This window comes from Amphibalanus amphitrite, unplaced genomic scaffold (genome assembly GCF_019059575.1).
Source record: "Amphibalanus amphitrite isolate SeventyFive unplaced genomic scaffold, NRLGWU_Aamphi_draft 000138F_arrow, whole genome shotgun sequence".
Lineage (NCBI taxonomy): Eukaryota > Metazoa > Arthropoda > Thecostraca > Balanomorpha > Balanidae > Amphibalanus > Amphibalanus amphitrite.
The window spans coordinates 940452-958231 of NW_024881633.1; the positions used below are offsets into that span (position 1 = coordinate 940452).

At 42.8% G+C, this 17780-nt stretch overlaps 1 protein-coding gene across 1 annotated transcript; it reads left to right on the forward strand.

Moving 5' to 3' along the window:
• The first annotated feature begins 1194 nt into the window (after positions 1 to 1194).
• LOC122382351 lies at positions 1195 to 16413 on the forward strand. Its single transcript, XM_043367571.1, has 8 exons — positions 1195 to 1240; positions 6261 to 6536; positions 6876 to 7037; positions 8145 to 8285; positions 8619 to 8709; positions 9593 to 9952; positions 10353 to 10488; positions 15770 to 16413. Exons 2-8 carry the CDS (start codon positions 6265 to 6267, stop codon positions 16093 to 16095), a joined length of 1488 nt encoding a protein of 495 aa, XP_043223506.1. The 5' UTR covers positions 1195 to 1240; positions 6261 to 6264; the 3' UTR covers positions 16096 to 16413.
• Positions 16414 to 17780: the final 1367 nt, after the last annotated feature.

The window sequence follows — 17780 nt, forward strand, 5'->3', positions numbered from 1 at the left end:
ACGAAAAGTCATTACTGTGGCGTCACCACATTACGTCAGCTCGCGCAATTTGATAGTAGCATGCTGCTAGCACTGGTGAAACAGGGCCCTGGTTATAGGTGTACACAACTAACGGGTGTTGGAACTAACTCTGTAATGAGCTGCATTTCAATTTTTGTCCCCTCGGATCCGAGCACATGTCTGCAACAAAAACTTGTGCATATGCATCAATTCCATTCTATGAGCAAAATAAGGTATCTTGCAAACAAAACAAATGTGTGGACTGTGGAACATAAGCCTGCATAATTATTAATTGGTAACCCTAATTCATACTTAAAGGAAGGACTTGCAACTTGCTCTATATTTCCCAGCATTTACCAGCAGAAAAAAAACTATTGACTTATGTCAATGTGCAATGATAAATCTGTCTGAGTCTGGTTGATGCCTTGCTGATTAGGTAATTCCTAATACTCATATACACTGTGGGTAATTCCCTCTAAGTGTAATGAATGTTGCTACAAAGCCTGAAATACTATACATAATTGCACTATTATTGCTTCGTCATAATCTTCTAACTAATATTCCAGAGAAAATACACCCACGGCTTATAGCCCATGAACTGAAACGCTGTCATCTTGCCTAATTGCTCTGTTCAGGCTTTAATCACTAGCAACGTGAGCAAAAGTAATGGATTGTCTTGTGAAATTTTATTGCTTTTTTTGCGACTGTATGGCAGCATTATCGACAAGCGAAAATCAGCGAACATAATGTAAATGTCGCAGTTGCATCAGTTTGTAATGCAGCTCTATTCTAAACATAAATACATATTTGATGAAGGCTGTATTTATGAAATTTTAAAACGTGACCTTAAAGACCTTATTTTTTATTTTGTGAAATTTAAAATAAAAAAATTAAATGCCTTCGCTAATGAAAACAAAATATTTTCATCATTAAGTGTTGTGTGTACTGTAGATGCCACCATGAACGCCGCCATCGCCGCCATATACGGCCTTGGCCATAAACCATTATGGAGTTCAGTGCCATAAACGTTCAGTGCCGTAAACCTAACCATAAACGCATGGCAGCAACCGGTGCAACGCAGCAACATGGCAGGCATGGCCCCATATTCTAACTTTATTCTCATAAACGTCTGAAGTAGTTCCCACCCCACTAATTGTATGTTTTGGTGGCTGGTGCTCTCTTTTTATAAAACAATCGCCTACATTTTACTGTGGCTGAAGTTGGCGCAGCGGGTACGGATGTAAGTTGTGCAATCAGTCAGCTGATCAGTCGGGGAAACTGTGGTCAAATCTTCCATTTTTTGGAAGCCTTCCATTTTTGGAAGGACTTTCCACATATGGGTAGGTATGCATCTTCCAAAAATGGGTACGCTGACGACATCATTGTACCCAAATATAGAAAATATTGCGCATATGTTGGAACTTACTGATTTCCGCCGAACATGGGGCAAATGCGACTATCGCCCCTGGTGGCTCTCAATTCGCCATAGTGAAGTGTACATAATCTAGCGTGGATGTCTAAATCCTAGCGTGGATGTAATTTATGTAATTTTTCAAAGTAATGAGTCGTGGAAAATTGACAAAAATTTACCGACAAACGATGGTTTTATAAGACTTTATGAAACATTTTGTAAGGAAAAAGCATCAAATACAAAAAGTAAATATCCTTAAAAGTACTTTAGTGATGGGGCATGCCTTTTTGATACCGCTGACATTGTTTACAGTGCGGAATTGTCGTGTGCGACAGTCCGGGGAGAGTAGTGGCAAGTAAAACATGTATTTGGTGTTGTTTTCTGCATTTATTAGCATATTAGGTGGTTGATTTAACATTTTCAAGGCTTTTGCCAAACATTTGGGTGGAGGTCTCGTCATTTTTCAATGTTTTCCTCGGAATATGGGACAAATGAAATAGGCGGTGGTGCGCTGTTTTTCGTCTTGCTTTCTATCGAAGGAGCATGAATCTTCAATTTATATGAGGAATAGTAAGTTAAATTTAAACCATCCTTTGTCAGGACTATAGCTGAGATCCTCTTGGTTGGTTATTGACCAGCTGTTTTTTCTTCAGAATTACTATGTGTCCTCTGAAAGTAGAAAAAGAGAGCAGTGCACCAGGACACCATGCAATTTTGTCACTATGTTTATTGACATAGCATGCCTGTATTACCAACACTAGCACAGCTGCTTCTCCTTATGTCAATGATCATAAATGGCAAAATCAACTATTAATGTTACACATTTAAGAAGGCCGTAACTTAAATCAAAAGATGGGAATCACAGTTGGGACCACTGAGATTAGGCCTTCCAATTTTGGAAGCCTTCCATTTTTGGAAAATGCATACCCATTTATGGAAGGTCCTTTCAAAAATGAAAGGCTTCCAAAAATGGAAGATTTGACCACAGTTTCCCCCACTGTGATGGTTATCTAATATCTTGGTGTTAATCACACAAGATAATTATTTTAGATCAAGGCTTTATATTTTCAGAGAGTGAGATGATTGTGCAAGGGCGGTGGGTAAATGTCAAGATAAAGTCCTAAGAAGATTTCAAGGATAATTTTTCACAATATAGCATTATTTGACATCCTGAATCCAGAAATGATACATGTCTCCCAAGTAAAAGAATAACAATCAAACCTGACCAAACCTTACCTACTAGCCTACAACCTACAAACATACAACCTAACAAGCTACAACCTAATTACCTACAAACCTACAAACCTACAACCTACAAACCTACAACCTAACCTAACCTACAACCAGGGCTGCGGAGTCGGAGTCGGAGTCGGAGTCGGAGTCGGTCGGAGTCGACAGTTGTGACCGGAGTCGGAGTCGGAGTCGGAGTCGATTTTAGAAACCCGAGCCGGAGTCGGAGTCGGAGTCACCGAAAATCTGTCGACTCCGCAGCCCTGCTAGGTCTGCGGAGTCGGAGTCAGGAGTTGGAGTCGGTCGGAGTCGACAATTCTGCCCGGAGTCGGAGTCGGAGTCGGAGCTGGTTTTTGAAAGCCGGAGTCGGAGTCGGAGTCGGAGTCGCCGAAAATCCATCGACTCCGCAGCCCTGCCTACAACCTAAAATTTCCGCTGTTTCATATTCATATCAACAGCGCCACAATAGTAGATCTGACCTTATCTTGACAAATATCGGGCGCTGCTCGCATCAAAGTATTTTAGCCTACCTATTGGCATGTTTTAGAAAATGTTTACATTTGAAATGTTCACATATTCTCTAATTTGTTGCAGTTACGAACATTATGTACAAATGTGAGTTCTGCGCCTTCAGGCACATTGAATACAGATATTTCCTGCAACATTTGAGGTTCCATTCAAATGATGATAACTTCAAGGTTAAGTGCCTTTCGTGCCCCACAGTTTTTTCAAGTTTGGCATCGTTCAAGCGGCATATGAAGCTACACTCACATCACCCTTCCAGCTCTGCCTCTTACCAATTACACCCATCCAGCACATCAGAATCAGCATCTCCTCAGGATGCATGTCAAGAACATGATCATGCTGACATGGACCATGGGAATGAATGTCAATCAGGGGAGAAAAATATAAGAAGTGATGCTTTGGCGTCAGAGGTGAATGAACATGAAGCACGCCGCTCAGATGTTGCTAAAGCTCTTCTGCGTTTGAAAGCACAAGCCAACCTTTCTGATACAGCATGCTCTATGGTTGCTAAAGAGTTTGAAATGATCAGTAGCAACACAGCAAAAGAAGTGAGTGCTGCTTTGGGGAGTAGACCGGGTGAGGTGCTGAATGATGAACTACCCACTCTTTGTGCTTCAAGAGACTTCCAAAGTGTGTATTGCTTTTCAAAGTATTTGAAAGAGTCTGAGGGCTACTGTGAGCCTCTCCAAGTTGACCTACCATCCACATCAGGGGAACCGGCTGACAACTACCAGTACATTCCACTGAAAAATCAGCTGCAATATCTTTTGGACAAGAGGATTCTGACAGAGGCAATGCTCGAAAGAAAGAGAACAGTGAGTGAAGCCAACTCATGTGGTGTTTATGATGACATATATTCCACAGAAGCATCTGATGGAAACGAGCTGTGTATTGACTTGATGATGTATTACGACGAATTTCAGACTGGTAATGTGCTGGGTCCAGCAGCAAAGAGTGGCAAATTAGGCGCCTTCTACTTCACGCTTGGCAATTTCTTCAAGTTTGACCGGTCGAAAACGAATCATATATTTTTGGCGCTGCTATTTCAATCCAACATTCTGGATAGACATGACTTGAATGCAGTTGTTCGTCCACTGATCGATGAGATCAACGTCTTGGAACAGTCCGGAATCCAGGCAGCAGGCAAACATATCAATGTCCGGTTGCTGTTCTTTGTGAGTGACAACCTCGCTGCACATGAGCTTAGTGGGCTGGATACAAATTTTGGTAATGCCGAGCATTGTTGTCGGTTCTGTTTGGCTCCATCCTCCATTATCAAGTGGTGTTCGTCATTAAAAGAGGTCAAAGTGGCGATGGGTGACCAATTCAGACGGCTTAACAAAGTTGAGTTTGACAATGAGGTCAGTCAGCTGAGGCGCGGGGAGCCAAGCTGTTTTCGAAGGGTTGGTGCTTTAGCTGACCTACACAGCTTCAGTGTACCAGATGGCTTGCCTCCCGATGCGTGCCATGATGTTCTAGAAGGTGTTGCAAAATATGTGGTTCCTTTGGCGCTTACCACAATGTGCTTGAAAAAGAAAGTTGTTCAACTGGAGATGGTCAACGACCGTATTTCCCATTTTTCTTATGCCGACGAAGACAAAAAGGACAAGATGCACATATTTCCCTCTGCAAAGGGAAAGGTAGTTGTCAAGGCAACAGCTGCACAGATGTGGACTATGCTTCGTCTCCTCCCACTCATAATTGGGGAGATAGTGCCTCCGTGTGAAGAATGGAAAACCGTGATCATGCTCTCGCGAATAGCTGAGTACATATTTGCACCAAGACTTGACGAGTGCGACGTGACCATTCTTCAGGATATGATTGAGCGGTGGCTTGGACTTGTACAGAAGACGTACGTGGGCTTTACTCTGAAGCCGAAGTTTCATTATCTTCTACACTTCCCCGATGAAATCAGAAGACACGGTCCCCCCAGATACTACTGGACGATGCGATTCGAACAAAAGCACCAAGTCTTGAAGAACCTGTCCAAAAATAGTAAATGTAAAAAGAACATCGCCCGAACTTACGCGCTCAAACATCAACAGTACATGTCCCTCGAACAAAACGAGCCAGAATACTTGAAGCATGAGGCACCTAAAGTGACCAAAACTGTCAAAAATGACATCTGTAGTATGACAATCAGAGGTCAGTGCTACAGGACGGGCAGCGTGGTCGCCTTCAACAACGGTGAGAGCCCTGTGCTAGGAATAATTGCTGCGCTGTATGAAAACGGGTCCATAGAGCTTGAGAGGGCCGAAGTCGCGTCTTACTGCTCCCATACAAATTCGTATGAGTTGAAGAAAACTGGAAGCAAAGAGGTGCTTGCTGAAGCTTGTCTTGTGGATAGTTTTCCTCTTGCACTGTATGACTCAAGAATTGTTCTTCGCCACTTCATTGAGGGAATATCAGGTTTGTGAATCAAAATGCATTAATTTACATCCTGTATGCGAGAAGATTTTGTTTGTTCTTCAATGTAGCTTTACTGTCATAATCATGAAAAGGGAATGCTAAGCTTTTGTACATGCTCGTCGTTATTTTAATTTTATTTTCTTTCATTTCATTTTAATATATTTTATTTTTACGTCTTCCATGCTTACGCGAGCTTTCTGTGCGGCAATTTTTGCTTTCTGCCACCAGCGACGGACTGCAAGGACTGATGTTTAACCCTCGCTCGCAACGGGGCGGGGGGGGGGGGGAATGAGGTATCAATCCCGCGCTGTTTGCCTCCCTTATTGTGTGTTTGTGACTTTGTGACAAAGCTTGGTGACAAACCAAACGATTCTTTGGGATATTGCAGGTCCAAAATTGTACAACAAACACTTCTGCTGCACCCTGCAGCTCATGTGTGTAAAAGTGATAGCTACATCAGTTTAATTCACTTCACAAAGTAGGGTTTTCCTTCAGTAGTCTGTTCCAACAAATACCGTCTACTCGTATACCAATCCTAGACCTTGTAAGCTGCATTTTCCCATTGTTTTTGAATGTATCACGAAATGCGTTGGGGTAGGACACAAACAATGTCATCGACGCCCTCAACCCGTTATTGTTCCACCTGCACCACATCATAGTTTTATATATTTCTCTCATATTTCAGAACCATGAGTGCTAGCGCGTTCGTGGTGAAGCTGGGAGAAGCTTGCAAGAAAGTTCGAATCGGTGACGATTGTTTAGTCGATATTTTGAAAGTCTTTCCTGAGCTGCGACACAAGAAGTTCAAGCTGACATATTTCGACGACGAGGTGGACGACTTTGTGGACGTTGAAGACATCCGTGATGTGCCCGCCAAGTCAAAACTGGTCGTAGAGATGCTTCCTGGCAGCCCCGAAGATTCTGATACCGGCCGCGCAACGGAATCTCTCGAAGAGATAATGTAAGAGTGGCCGATTCCTTAAAATTTTTGTTGTTATCTTTTGACGGGGAGTGTACTTGCGGTGACTCGCTTCATCAATAGTGGTTTAGTAGTTTATTTTCGTAACGTATTTAGTTAATAACACTTGCATTCAACACGCAACGCAAAATGCAGAAACCTGTCATGATCGTTTACGTTTTCTTTCTTTTTCTTATTTCAAGGTTAACGGAAATGCGGCTATAGAATCAAGAATACCTTTGGTATTCTTGATCTAACCCTGACCTTGACCTTTATACAGTATATAAATATTTATAATTGGAGCACGACGATTTATTCTTGTTCCGTGATCATTGTTTACAGGAGCGCCGCTCTGGCTCAGGAGGGAGACACGACCGAACCCGTCGCCGAGCCGAGCACCAGCCAAATGTCTGAAGATGTCACCGGGCGAGCATCTGCAGTCAGCGAGACTTCAATCGTCACAGATGACACGGTGATCCTGGAAGATGAAACAAACTCGAGCGTGTAAGTAGACGTCAATCCAGCATGGTCACACTTACGACCGAATTACGATAAACGTTCCTATCATTCGGGAAAATAGATTCGCTAGATTCGTATCAAAGGAAATGGTCCACCATCGAAAAAAAGTTAAAAGCAGTGTTGCTACATTAGAAACCCTCGCCCGCAATAGAGCAATATAACCACGCAGTCGGCTCGCACGAAAGTCCCATTAATCAGCCAAGGGGGTTATTGCCATTGGCAGAGCGCGTTGAAATTGTGGGTACCTTATCTTCCTTTTGGTAACTTCCTTTGCGCAACTTTCCTTTTAAAAAATGACAGTGTTATGTCAGGTGACGTCTAGTAATGCCGTCATTCAAGGTGCAACCTCCGGACAGAAATGCGTAAAATTGCAAGCTATCGCTTGTTAACGGGGAATTACGACGACAACAACGACTGCGGAATATTTCGGATCATAAGCGACCTTATCAAGGTCAAATGAGTTCATGGCCAGGTCATTGACCTTAGTTTTCACAATTCAGGGAGAGTGCGGTCCTGCTTGTGCGTACTTAAACACCGCGCTTCTACATCTCGGGAACGGCCAGGCCAATTGCGTTAAAATTTGCTGTGCGGTTTGAGATCATGATTATAATTTCAGAAATCAATGAAGGTGTGACTGCACACGTACATGTGCACACTGCGCTTCCATATTCCAAGAACGGCTGAGGCGATTACATTCATATTTGGCGTCAATGCAAGCGTAACTGTGCCGAGAAGGCAGCTGCTGTACCATGCTATATTTTTTTTTTCGCTCGTTCGGTCAGCGCAGACAAAGGCGTCGTACTGGTACTATATTGCGCAAAATGTTTCCGTCTAATTCTGCTAGCCACTAGTAATTCCGTGGTAAAAACGAGGCGTTGGGCGAGTGCTTTTGGAGATGAGTGAAGCTTGTTTCTAATAAAAGTGAAACGTTTATGATTGAAAGTAAATCAGTAACTGATTTAGTAAATCAGTAACTGATTATCAGTTGTGTTTAGAAGCGTAAAATATGTTTCGTCAATATTCGTAGCATATTTTGTATCATGTTCTTAGCCGCAAGATATGGAGAGTAATGTTACGAATATATATTTTCAGCACCTCGGAGGTCGTCTTCGACCCCTCTACCGTCCCATCATCACTTCGTTCCAAGTTGCTTCAGAGCGGATACGAGCCTAACGATGCTGACGACAAGTCGATCATACATCTGATACACATCATCTACACAGCCAAGTCGTAGTAAGTGTTTTCATTTTTGTATATGAGCTCTTAAATTTTAACATCAGCACAGCGCCGGATTTTATGTTTTAAGTTTCTGTGGTAAAATCAGTTGCGTCGTTTTCTTATTACCGTATATGCATGCACTCGCTAAGTTTCCAAGAGCCTTTGGAAATACGAAAGGAGTAACTGCAGCCAACGTTGATTTCCAGCAATGAAGCTAACGTCATTTCGGATGAAAATCGTGTGTTTAATATCAACATTTGCCAGTATTTCGAAACACCCTGTTTGGTTTGGGAAATGTGGTTCAAGACCTATACCATGTTCCTGAACACATCGCATCTTTAATTGCAGTTTCCCGGACGCAGTCGGTTACCGGCTTCTCACTGACTCCGTCTTCCTGAGCTTCCCGAGACTGCTTGGATCGGCAGAAACACCAGAGGAGGTAAGGCAATGTCGGTTGTGTTTTGTAAAATGTACCAAGCGTTTTAACAACAAATATTTGAGTAATCCCGACAGCTTAGGTTTTTTAATTACAAATATAGTCATAACCTTTTGAATGGGCGGATTGACGAAGCCAGAGCAAGCGCTAAGCAGAGCTTGTTGCGCGGGTCCTGACCTCTACCGTCCGATCGGGAAATTCCGGGTAATATGCAAAATTTAGAAACCAAACTTCAACGTGGTCACAAAGGCGGATACCCACTCACTGACTTCGACATCTGGCTGCGGCTGCTGCTATCAACCGCCGACCATCCCCGTCAGGAAGCCAGCTGACTCTACCATCTGAGCTACGGACGGGCAAAAGGTTACCGCTGATGGAAAAAAGTCACTCCCTTTTAACTAGAGAGATAAGACTTACCTCCTTTTGGTGATTTTTTTTTTATTTTAATAGTGTGCTATGGTCAATTTCCATACAAGCCTCATGTAGGGCTCATGTAGCCCCCCCCTCGGCTCATGTAGCCCCCCCCCATGTAGCCCCCCTCCCCCTCGGCGGATTAAATGTGCCGTGACCCGGAATTGGAGTCACGGTACATTGAATAATGTGTTTTGGAGGGCAATTTTTTATCGCTATAATTTTTCATCCTATTTTTTTCTATAAAGTAAGTTCAGTTAGTTCAAAGTTTGTTTAATTCAATGTTAGTTGAATTTGTTTATTGAGTTTTATAGCTTCATCTGACTTAAGAGTTGAGATAATTTTTTTCAAGGTCGATATTGTGTTTTTTTTTTCCTTTTTTTCCTCAAAAGTTAGATGTTTCTTTAGATCAATATAGAAATTGTGTGACATATTGATGAGAATGAGGTAACGTAAATTATTGTCCTTCATTCAGGTGTACGTGCGCAAACAGAAGTTTAAGGCAAAACTCAAGAACCGGTTTAAAAACTGCCGGAGGAGTGTCGACAACCCAGTCATCACTCAGGAGCGGGAGGTCCGTGGAATCCATAAGAGGAAGCGCCCCATGGAAGGCATGCCCGGCATGTGTCCGCCTTATAAGAGGTCGAAATTCGAGGCCGCTCAAGAAGCGGCGAGGTACAGCCACCTGCTCCTGCACGCTGATGATGAAAGTGCCAAGAAGGGCGTGTTGAAAGAGTCATTCGCTCTGAGGAGACACCTCATGACAAGGCAGCATGGGCGGAAGACGCCCAAGCAGATGAAGGAGATGTTCCCTGCCATGTTCACTGAGAGCGCTGTAAGTATATGCGAATGAATGAAAATCAGACGAAACCGTAAAAAAAAAACAAGCTAATTATGAAAAAAGCGTCTCATTCAGGTCTCATTCAAATAACAAAACGTTTCAACAGCACTGTGGTGTGATTCCGTTGCCTTGAATTGTTTTTGTTCTGTTCTGACTGCTAAACTTTCTTATGTCACGCTTTTCTCTGTCTTTCTTTCGTGTAGCGGTTAGCGACGAATCACTTCCCTTATGAGGCGTAGTAGAGCTGTCTGTCGCTCGACCGTCCAAACCTTTGTGTGTATGTCTTGCTCCTAACCTTGACATGTGCTTAGAATATAACATCATCAGCCAAACTATGTAAGCGTGGTCTGAATGTGCCATGCATATTAAGGGATTTTGTCTCCACCCTTTCCAGCTGTGGAGCGACTTGGGTTTGATAATGGGGGATGAGGATGGCGACGAGCTGAAATCCAAGGTGACTGCCAAGGCCATGAACGTGTGCAAAGAGTACGCCGCTCGCGTCGTGGCGGGGACGGCGCAACCACCTGAAGGTGAGTTTCCAACTATTTCACGAGTCACGACCACAGTGTCATTCTATCTCATATAGACTAGGCCTTATATGCATAATATCTGGATCTAATAGCATAAATTGAAATCGTGGGATTTCAAATCGCGGAATCTTTTTAAAGGAAACCAACGGCCTACGTGAAAAATATCATTTGCTGTCATTTAGTTTGACATAACAGCTTTATCGTGCTGTCTGGACTGCTAATATTTTTGCCAAGTTTATATAGTTCATTTTTTTAAGTTTGCCCTTCACTGTAAACGTCTTTTTGAACACAGCACGAGAATTGCTAGCTGAATTACTGAGAAAACTGGTTGGTGCACATTGATTTGACCAGATTTCACAGCGATCAATTTCATCAAATTTATTTACTATTTCACAGATTCGTAGCTCGTATTTGCCAATACCTACAGCCCCACAGGGATGGACGACTTCTCAGGAATTATGTCTGAACTAATTAATAAATTGCACGGCGTTTAACATAACGTTGCAGCGTCGGTGGTCAAAACTTATTTTGAAAATATTATTAATATCCTTGTTCATATCTAATACAATGTGCGCTTACCAGTTTTCTCAGTAATTCAGCTAGCAATTGTGCTGTGTTCAAAGAGACGTTTACAGTGAGGGGCAAACTAAAAAAAAAAACGAACTATAGTTAGATTTTTAAAACCAGTAAAACGCCTTTTGGGCGAAGAACGAGCGAGCGAGATAGTGAGCCCTGCACGTGTGGAAGGGCGAGGGGGTACTTCCAACGGGCTTGTGCAAAGCACCCTTCAAACCGGTCGTTGGCGGTGTGCCAAATTTGAACGTAATCGGCCCAGCCGTTCCTGAGATCTGGAAGCGGCATTCTGCACGTGCGTACGTGCAAACAGGGTCCAAACTGACTTTTGCACGGCACCCTACTAACCGGTCCCCAACCGTGTACCAAATTTGAGCGCAATCGGCCCAGCCGTTCTCGAGATCGGGAAGCGTGCGCACGTGCAGTAGCACCCTAACCGCAACACATGAGAATGTATTGCCTGGTGGGTGCCTACCTGTACGCCAAGTTTCAGCGAAATCGCCCCAGTAATTACCGAGTTATTGAAATGGGAACAAATTTGGCACCTCTTCTTTTGGCATTTAGCACGTGCAGTGGGGGGTCACTCACATAGATCAAGAGTATCCGATCTTTGGTAGAAGGGATGCAGCTACCCTACAAAAATTACAGCAAGACAATCACAAACTCACAAAATTGCAGCTGTACGGAATTGATATCAATTCAGTTGGGGAAACTACGAGGCGAATGTCAAAAAATTGATTGGTCAATAAATGGACTTTTGATGACCATATATGGGCATAAATGCAGCCCCCGCTACTAAAGGTGAAAAACGGTATAACAAGCCGGTACTTTCGGTATCGCGTCCACTTATTGGAGAGAAAATGCTTCCATTTTTCACTAGGAATTAGCGTGATTTGATTATATTCGGCGAATTGACTCGAAAATGGCGATAGGAAAACAGCTTTTCTGCAGGTTCTGGGCGTCACAATCAGCTGGCCATTCAATGAATGGATTGGTTTTATGAAAGAAAATTGTTTAAAGATTTAATTTAACTACAATAAACAAAAATATTTAATTCTAAAATAATAACTTAACCACAATTAGAAAAACCATAAACAAAATAATAAAAATAATGACATTTTTAAACAACGGTACTGCTTAAATTTTTTGGCGCGTCTGTTTCAATCCGCCATATTTGCCAATCACGGTTTGACCTTGCGTTGTATAGTCCGTTTTTTCTAAGTTCGACCCTCACTGTAAACATCTTTTTGAACATAGCACGAGAATTGCTAGCTGAATTACTAAGAAAACTGGTTAGCGCACATTGTACTGCAGACATGAATAATATTTTCCAAATAAGTTTTAAAAACCGATGATATACCGTTCTGTTAAACGCCGTACGATCTATTGATCAGTTCAGTTATAATTTCTGACAAGATGTCTATCCCTGTGGGGTTGTATATAAAGGCAACTACGAGCTAGGAGTCTGGGAAATAAGAGCCAGGAAGAAATAATTTTGAGTAAAATTAATCGTCTGTGAAATCAATGTGCACCAGCCAGTTTTCTAAGTAATTCAGCTAGCAATTCTCGTGTTGTGTTCAAAGAGACGATTACAGTGAGGGTCGAACTTAAGAAAAACGAACTATAACTCTGCGATTTAGAGCCGCCAGTTAATTATGCACCGGGTGAGTGTAGGTCTTGTGTGGTTAAAAAACATTCTTATGCCTTATTTTTTCATTTGAATGCTAAAATTCATTGAAAAGATGAAGTTGTCTGATTTTATGACCATATATGGTCATCGCCCCGCCCACTCCAGCCGCTGATTGGCTAATCCAATTTTTGTTTGGCTCCTCGTAGTTTCCCCAACTGAATTGGTTTGCTTCTTATCCAGGCCCATGTCACTCCACTTTTGATGACATCATAAGGGGGCCTCAGGACAATAATGGCGCGGCGCGCCACAATCCCTTCAAAGCTACTTGCCAACAGTTGCCATTTTTGAAAATATTATTTTGAAATAAAGTTCCAAGTAATAAAAATATTGTAATAAAGTTGTTTAATAAATCGATACCATATCTAAAAACTTACTGAAAAATGATTTATTCATAGTAAAAATATAAGCTCGATGCGTTTTTACGTTGCTTTCCTGCAACTGCAGAGGGTTTTTAAATCGTCTATATCTTCAAAACCGGCCATTTCTTAGCATATTGCTGCTCTTTTTTATCGTTAGAAAATTAGTTGAACTTTCTAATGACATCAATTTTTGAGCGATATGTCTTGAGTGTCACCAACAATCTTTAAATGAAGTTAGTCATTTTTACGTTGTAAAGGAATGGAGTACCCCTTTTGAGCATCAGGGATGACGTCACTCAGGATCTGTCTCTGATTGGTCGGCGGGGGAGTGACTGTACCTTCTATAGATGGCCTTGTTCTTATCTTCGGAACCACACACAGAGTGTCAGCCTCACTGACACTATGGGGAACACCAAAAAATCAGCTCCACTTTCCAACAACATCGGTGTTTCCAAGGATCCTGTCTCGGCCCCCTGCTCTACTGCGTCTTCGCCAACGACCTCAGCTTGTTCGCCGAGGACGCAGTAGTGGTACAGTACGCTGATGACACCCAAATTTTGGTTAGTGGCAAAAGTACAGAATTCTCTAACGTAATACAGAAGATGGAAAACACATTGGCCTCACTTGACAGATGGTTTCGTACTAACGGCTTGAAAGTAAACGCTGAAAAACTCAACTGATGTTGCTGGGAAGCAGCCAAAATTTGCGCAATGTCCCAAGTTTTACGGTAAAATTCCGCGATCACAACATTTCACCTATTTCGGAAGCAAAGAACCTCGGCCTCATGTTTGATCGCACGCTGAGATGGGACACTCATGTTGCATCAGTCATACGACGCTGTTTCGGCATACTCAGTGGTCTGTCACATCTAAGGAGCCGCCTGCCATCGTCCGTCCTCTCCGTGCTGGTCAACGCTCTGGTCCTCCCGCAGGTCCGTTACTGTATCACGGTGTATGGCAACGGCTCAAAGAAGAACTTTGCCAAAATTCAGAAAGTTATAAATTATGGGGCAAAAATGATTTTCGGCCGCAAAAAGCATGATCATGTATCGCACCTGCTTGAGGAGCTGGGTTGGCTCAGCGCGGAGAAGCTGGCATCTTATCACACTCTCTGTCTCGTATAAAGGTGCGCAATCACGACGAGCCCCAAGCTTTAGCCGAGGGCTTGGTTACTGTGGCAAATAGGCGCGAAGCCTTGGGGACACTGACCAGGACGACTCGCCAGGACCGCGACCTCTATGTGCCCCGGTCACGTACCGAAATGGGGAAGAGGCGCTTCTGTTGTCGCGGTCCTGCTCTCTTCAACTCACTACCATCGATACTGACTGAGCTACCTGTGACCGTGTTCCCTCACCACCTCAAACGTTACCTATCTGAACCACCGGACTAGTGTTTACTTTTTATACCGTACTCTGACGTTTTATCGATTTGACCCATTCACCTGTGTGCGTGTATGTTCCACCCCATACTTTTTATGACTTTGTATCTTTAACAGCTTGAACACCCTTGACTTTTCACGTGGCACGTGCCACGACGGTCGGCCTGAAATGTATCAAGAGTAGTCAATTACGGGGTATAGTTCGCTTATTTTAAGTTTGCCCCTCATTGTAAACATCTTTTTTAACACAGCACGATAATTGCTGGCTGAATTACTGAGAAAACTGGTTGATGCACATTGATTTAACAGACGATGAAATCTACTAAAGTTTTCTATCTGCCGCCTATTTCCCAGACTCGTAGATCGTATTTGCCCTTATTTACACCCCCCAGGGATAGACGAATTCTCACGAATTATAACTGAACTAATTAATAAATCACACGGCGTGTGACATAACGGTACATCACCGATGTTCAAAGCTTATTTTGAAATTTTTACTCGCATCTCCAATACAATGTGCGCCAGCCAGTTTTCTCAGTAAAGGCCTGGCTACACTATGCGTTTTCTTCGTGCGTTTTTTGCGTGTTTGCGTGTTTTGCGTGATATCGTTCTAGAAAAAAGAACGATATTACGTTTTTGTGATGTTTTTCACCTTAAATTTTAGTTACATAAGAGTTATATTAGCTTTTGTATATAACCAAAGTAAAAACTATATTGTTTTATAACTTTTTTTCCTAGAACGATATTACGCAAAACACGCAAACCTGCAAAAACGCACGCAGAAAACGCATAGTGTAGCCAGGCCTTAATTCTGCCAGTAATTCTCGCGCCTTGTTCAAAAAGATTTTTATACAGTCAGGAGCAAACTTAAAATAAACGGACTTTAGAAGGAATGGGACTACCGAACAAAAAAGACCGCAGGCCAATCGGTCCAGCGGTTCCTGAGATATAAGCCTCTCAAAAGCGTTACAGGCCGGGTCGGGCCGCTCATACTGAGATTTTTCCGTTATATTGAAAAGACATCGCTTTGCTCGCTGCGCTCGCTCGCTCGCTCGCTCGTAATAACACAAAATATAGAGTCGAGTATTACAGTAAAACCCCTAGGATTTTTGAAGGTGAACTATTTATTACCCGTCAATTATCATTCACCTGACAGTCCATGATAGTTAATGCATAGAAAAGGGCAGGATTAAAAGCACGGGATATTATAGACTCGTAAATATTTTAAAATATTTAAGGAAATCCCACGAAAAGTTGTCTTAATGTCTTCAAATTTTGCCAGGAGACGAACTTGTGACAATGCTGGCGCATGGATGCGGCACAACTATGTCAGAGCTGGAGGACTGCCGAAACTCGGCACGGCTCCAACCAACAACGGGACGGCTGGAGACCCAGGACACGGAATGGGACGTAACACCAGAGTCCCGAGTCGCCGCTGTGGTGATTATGGCCGCGGTCCACGCAGTGCTGTACATACCTTTCGGTGGTCCATGTAAGACGCTGTTCGAAGTCTTGTATAACAAGGCACTGGGGTTCTGTGTGTCCCTGGGCGCATCCGCCAAGAAGGTGGTGAATGCAATGAATGTGGGTGGTGTGACCTCCGAGTAGCGTTTCTGCAGGGAGGGGAGGCGCATTGCCACCATGTGTGGGTGGTGTGACCTCCGAGTAGCGTTTCTGCAGGGAGGGGAGGCGCATTGCCACCATGCAGCTATGGCCCAACCTGCTTGAAGAAGTGGTATTAGTTCAAGTTCAAGTTGTATTCAAGTCGCATTAGTAGTGCGAGCACGTTGAAAGTGTTCTTTGAGCCCAGAGTGACCTGATGACAAAGCTGTGATTTTCGACTGTGATTTGTACTAGCTGGCGTATGTTAGTCATATAGCATAAGCTTCATATCATAATCATAAAATAAACGTTCCATTTATATCACTGGTTCATTTTTAGCTGGTGTGATGACATCCACAAAACGTTCTATATAAGCTTATCGAGGGATATAGTGTCCCTTCATTTTACACGAAATCGATATACGTTATACAGTTTTATGTGTGATAACTGACGTTGGCACGACGGAAAGGGAAAAGGAGCAGTATATCAGATTTTCACAGGTTGACATCTATAATTACGCCAGGGATATTTACGTGGGGTATTTAAATACGCCGGTTGACACATTTACCCGGTAGCGTTTTTACTCTTTGCTACTTGAGTTCTAAAATTACTCACGCTTAGAAAACTTTTGTATGCGAATTATAACGTATAATTTTTTCATCGCTTTACCTTGATTTTACACTTTCGAGTTTTTGCATAGCTACTGTTTTTGCACCACGAGTCACGGAGTAGAATCGGGTTTTGCTAAAACTACACTGTGGTGTAAAACTACTCTCACAAAGTCCATGCTTTTTTTCTGTTTACACCCCTTGTCAGGGGTGTAAAATGAATTGATTTGGGGTGGAGATTTGTGTACCGTACTTTTATTCCGCAACGGGTGTAGTTCTAAGCTTACGAGGATACATTGCGTACTACCGGGTGGTAGAATTAATCTCCATTTGTCCGTGCAAACATCTTTTACTCTGGCATAAAATGAAGTTAAAAGGGGTGGAGATTTGTGTACCGTAATTATATTCCAATTTCAGGTGTACTTTTTCTTTCAGTGCACTGGTTTGTGCCGTGTGTGATATATAAACCTTGAAAACGCGCCTAACTGCCTCGGACATGATTTTTTTTTTTTTTGCTCAAATGGTCGGAAAAGTCTAATTTAAAAGATGGGGTCAAAATTTTACAAGCATCATGAACTATGGCTCACACCAGATCTTTTGGCACCAAAAAAATTATCAGTTCAGGACACTATGATACCCAATACCCAAATCGCTTCTCTGCGACACTTCTATCTTTTGTAGGTATTTTACCAAAAACCCAACCGTGACCTTAAAATCTTTGATATGACCATAAGAGGCCACCGACCGACCGACTCAACATCTTAAAATTGGATATCAGTCACAGCGTCTTGTAACTACAGACACTAAGTATTCCCCCCCCCCCCCCGCTGAACTGAAGCCCGACAAGAGGCGAGACGGCAAGGGAGACGTGTTCGTCCTGGCCTCGGTCAGCTCAGGTACGGTGAAGGTGCCTATCTGCCTATTTTAAAAGTCAGTAGGTTTGGAGAAATTTGAATAACGTACGGTGGATTCTTTTACAGTTATGAAACAGATTGGTGAGAATCAAATCAAGTGTGCTAAACAGTGAAAACAGCGCGGAGCAGGTACGAGTGCTTATCGCACTTTTTTTAAAGAACACTGGAG

Excerpts from the sequence above, each read along its gene's own strand:
- LOC122382351 (XM_043367571.1), top strand. The coding sequence starts at position 6,265 with ATGAGTGCTAGCGCGTTCGTGGTGAAGCTGGGAGAAGCTTGCAAGAAA. Across the intron at positions 6,537-6,875 it reads GAATCTCTCGAAGAGATAAT|GAGCGCCGCTCTGGCTCAGG; the intron begins GTAAGAGTGGCC and ends CATTGTTTACAG. Across the intron at positions 8,710-9,592 it reads CGGCAGAAACACCAGAGGAG|GTGTACGTGCGCAAACAGAA; the intron begins GTAAGGCAATGT and ends TCCTTCATTCAG.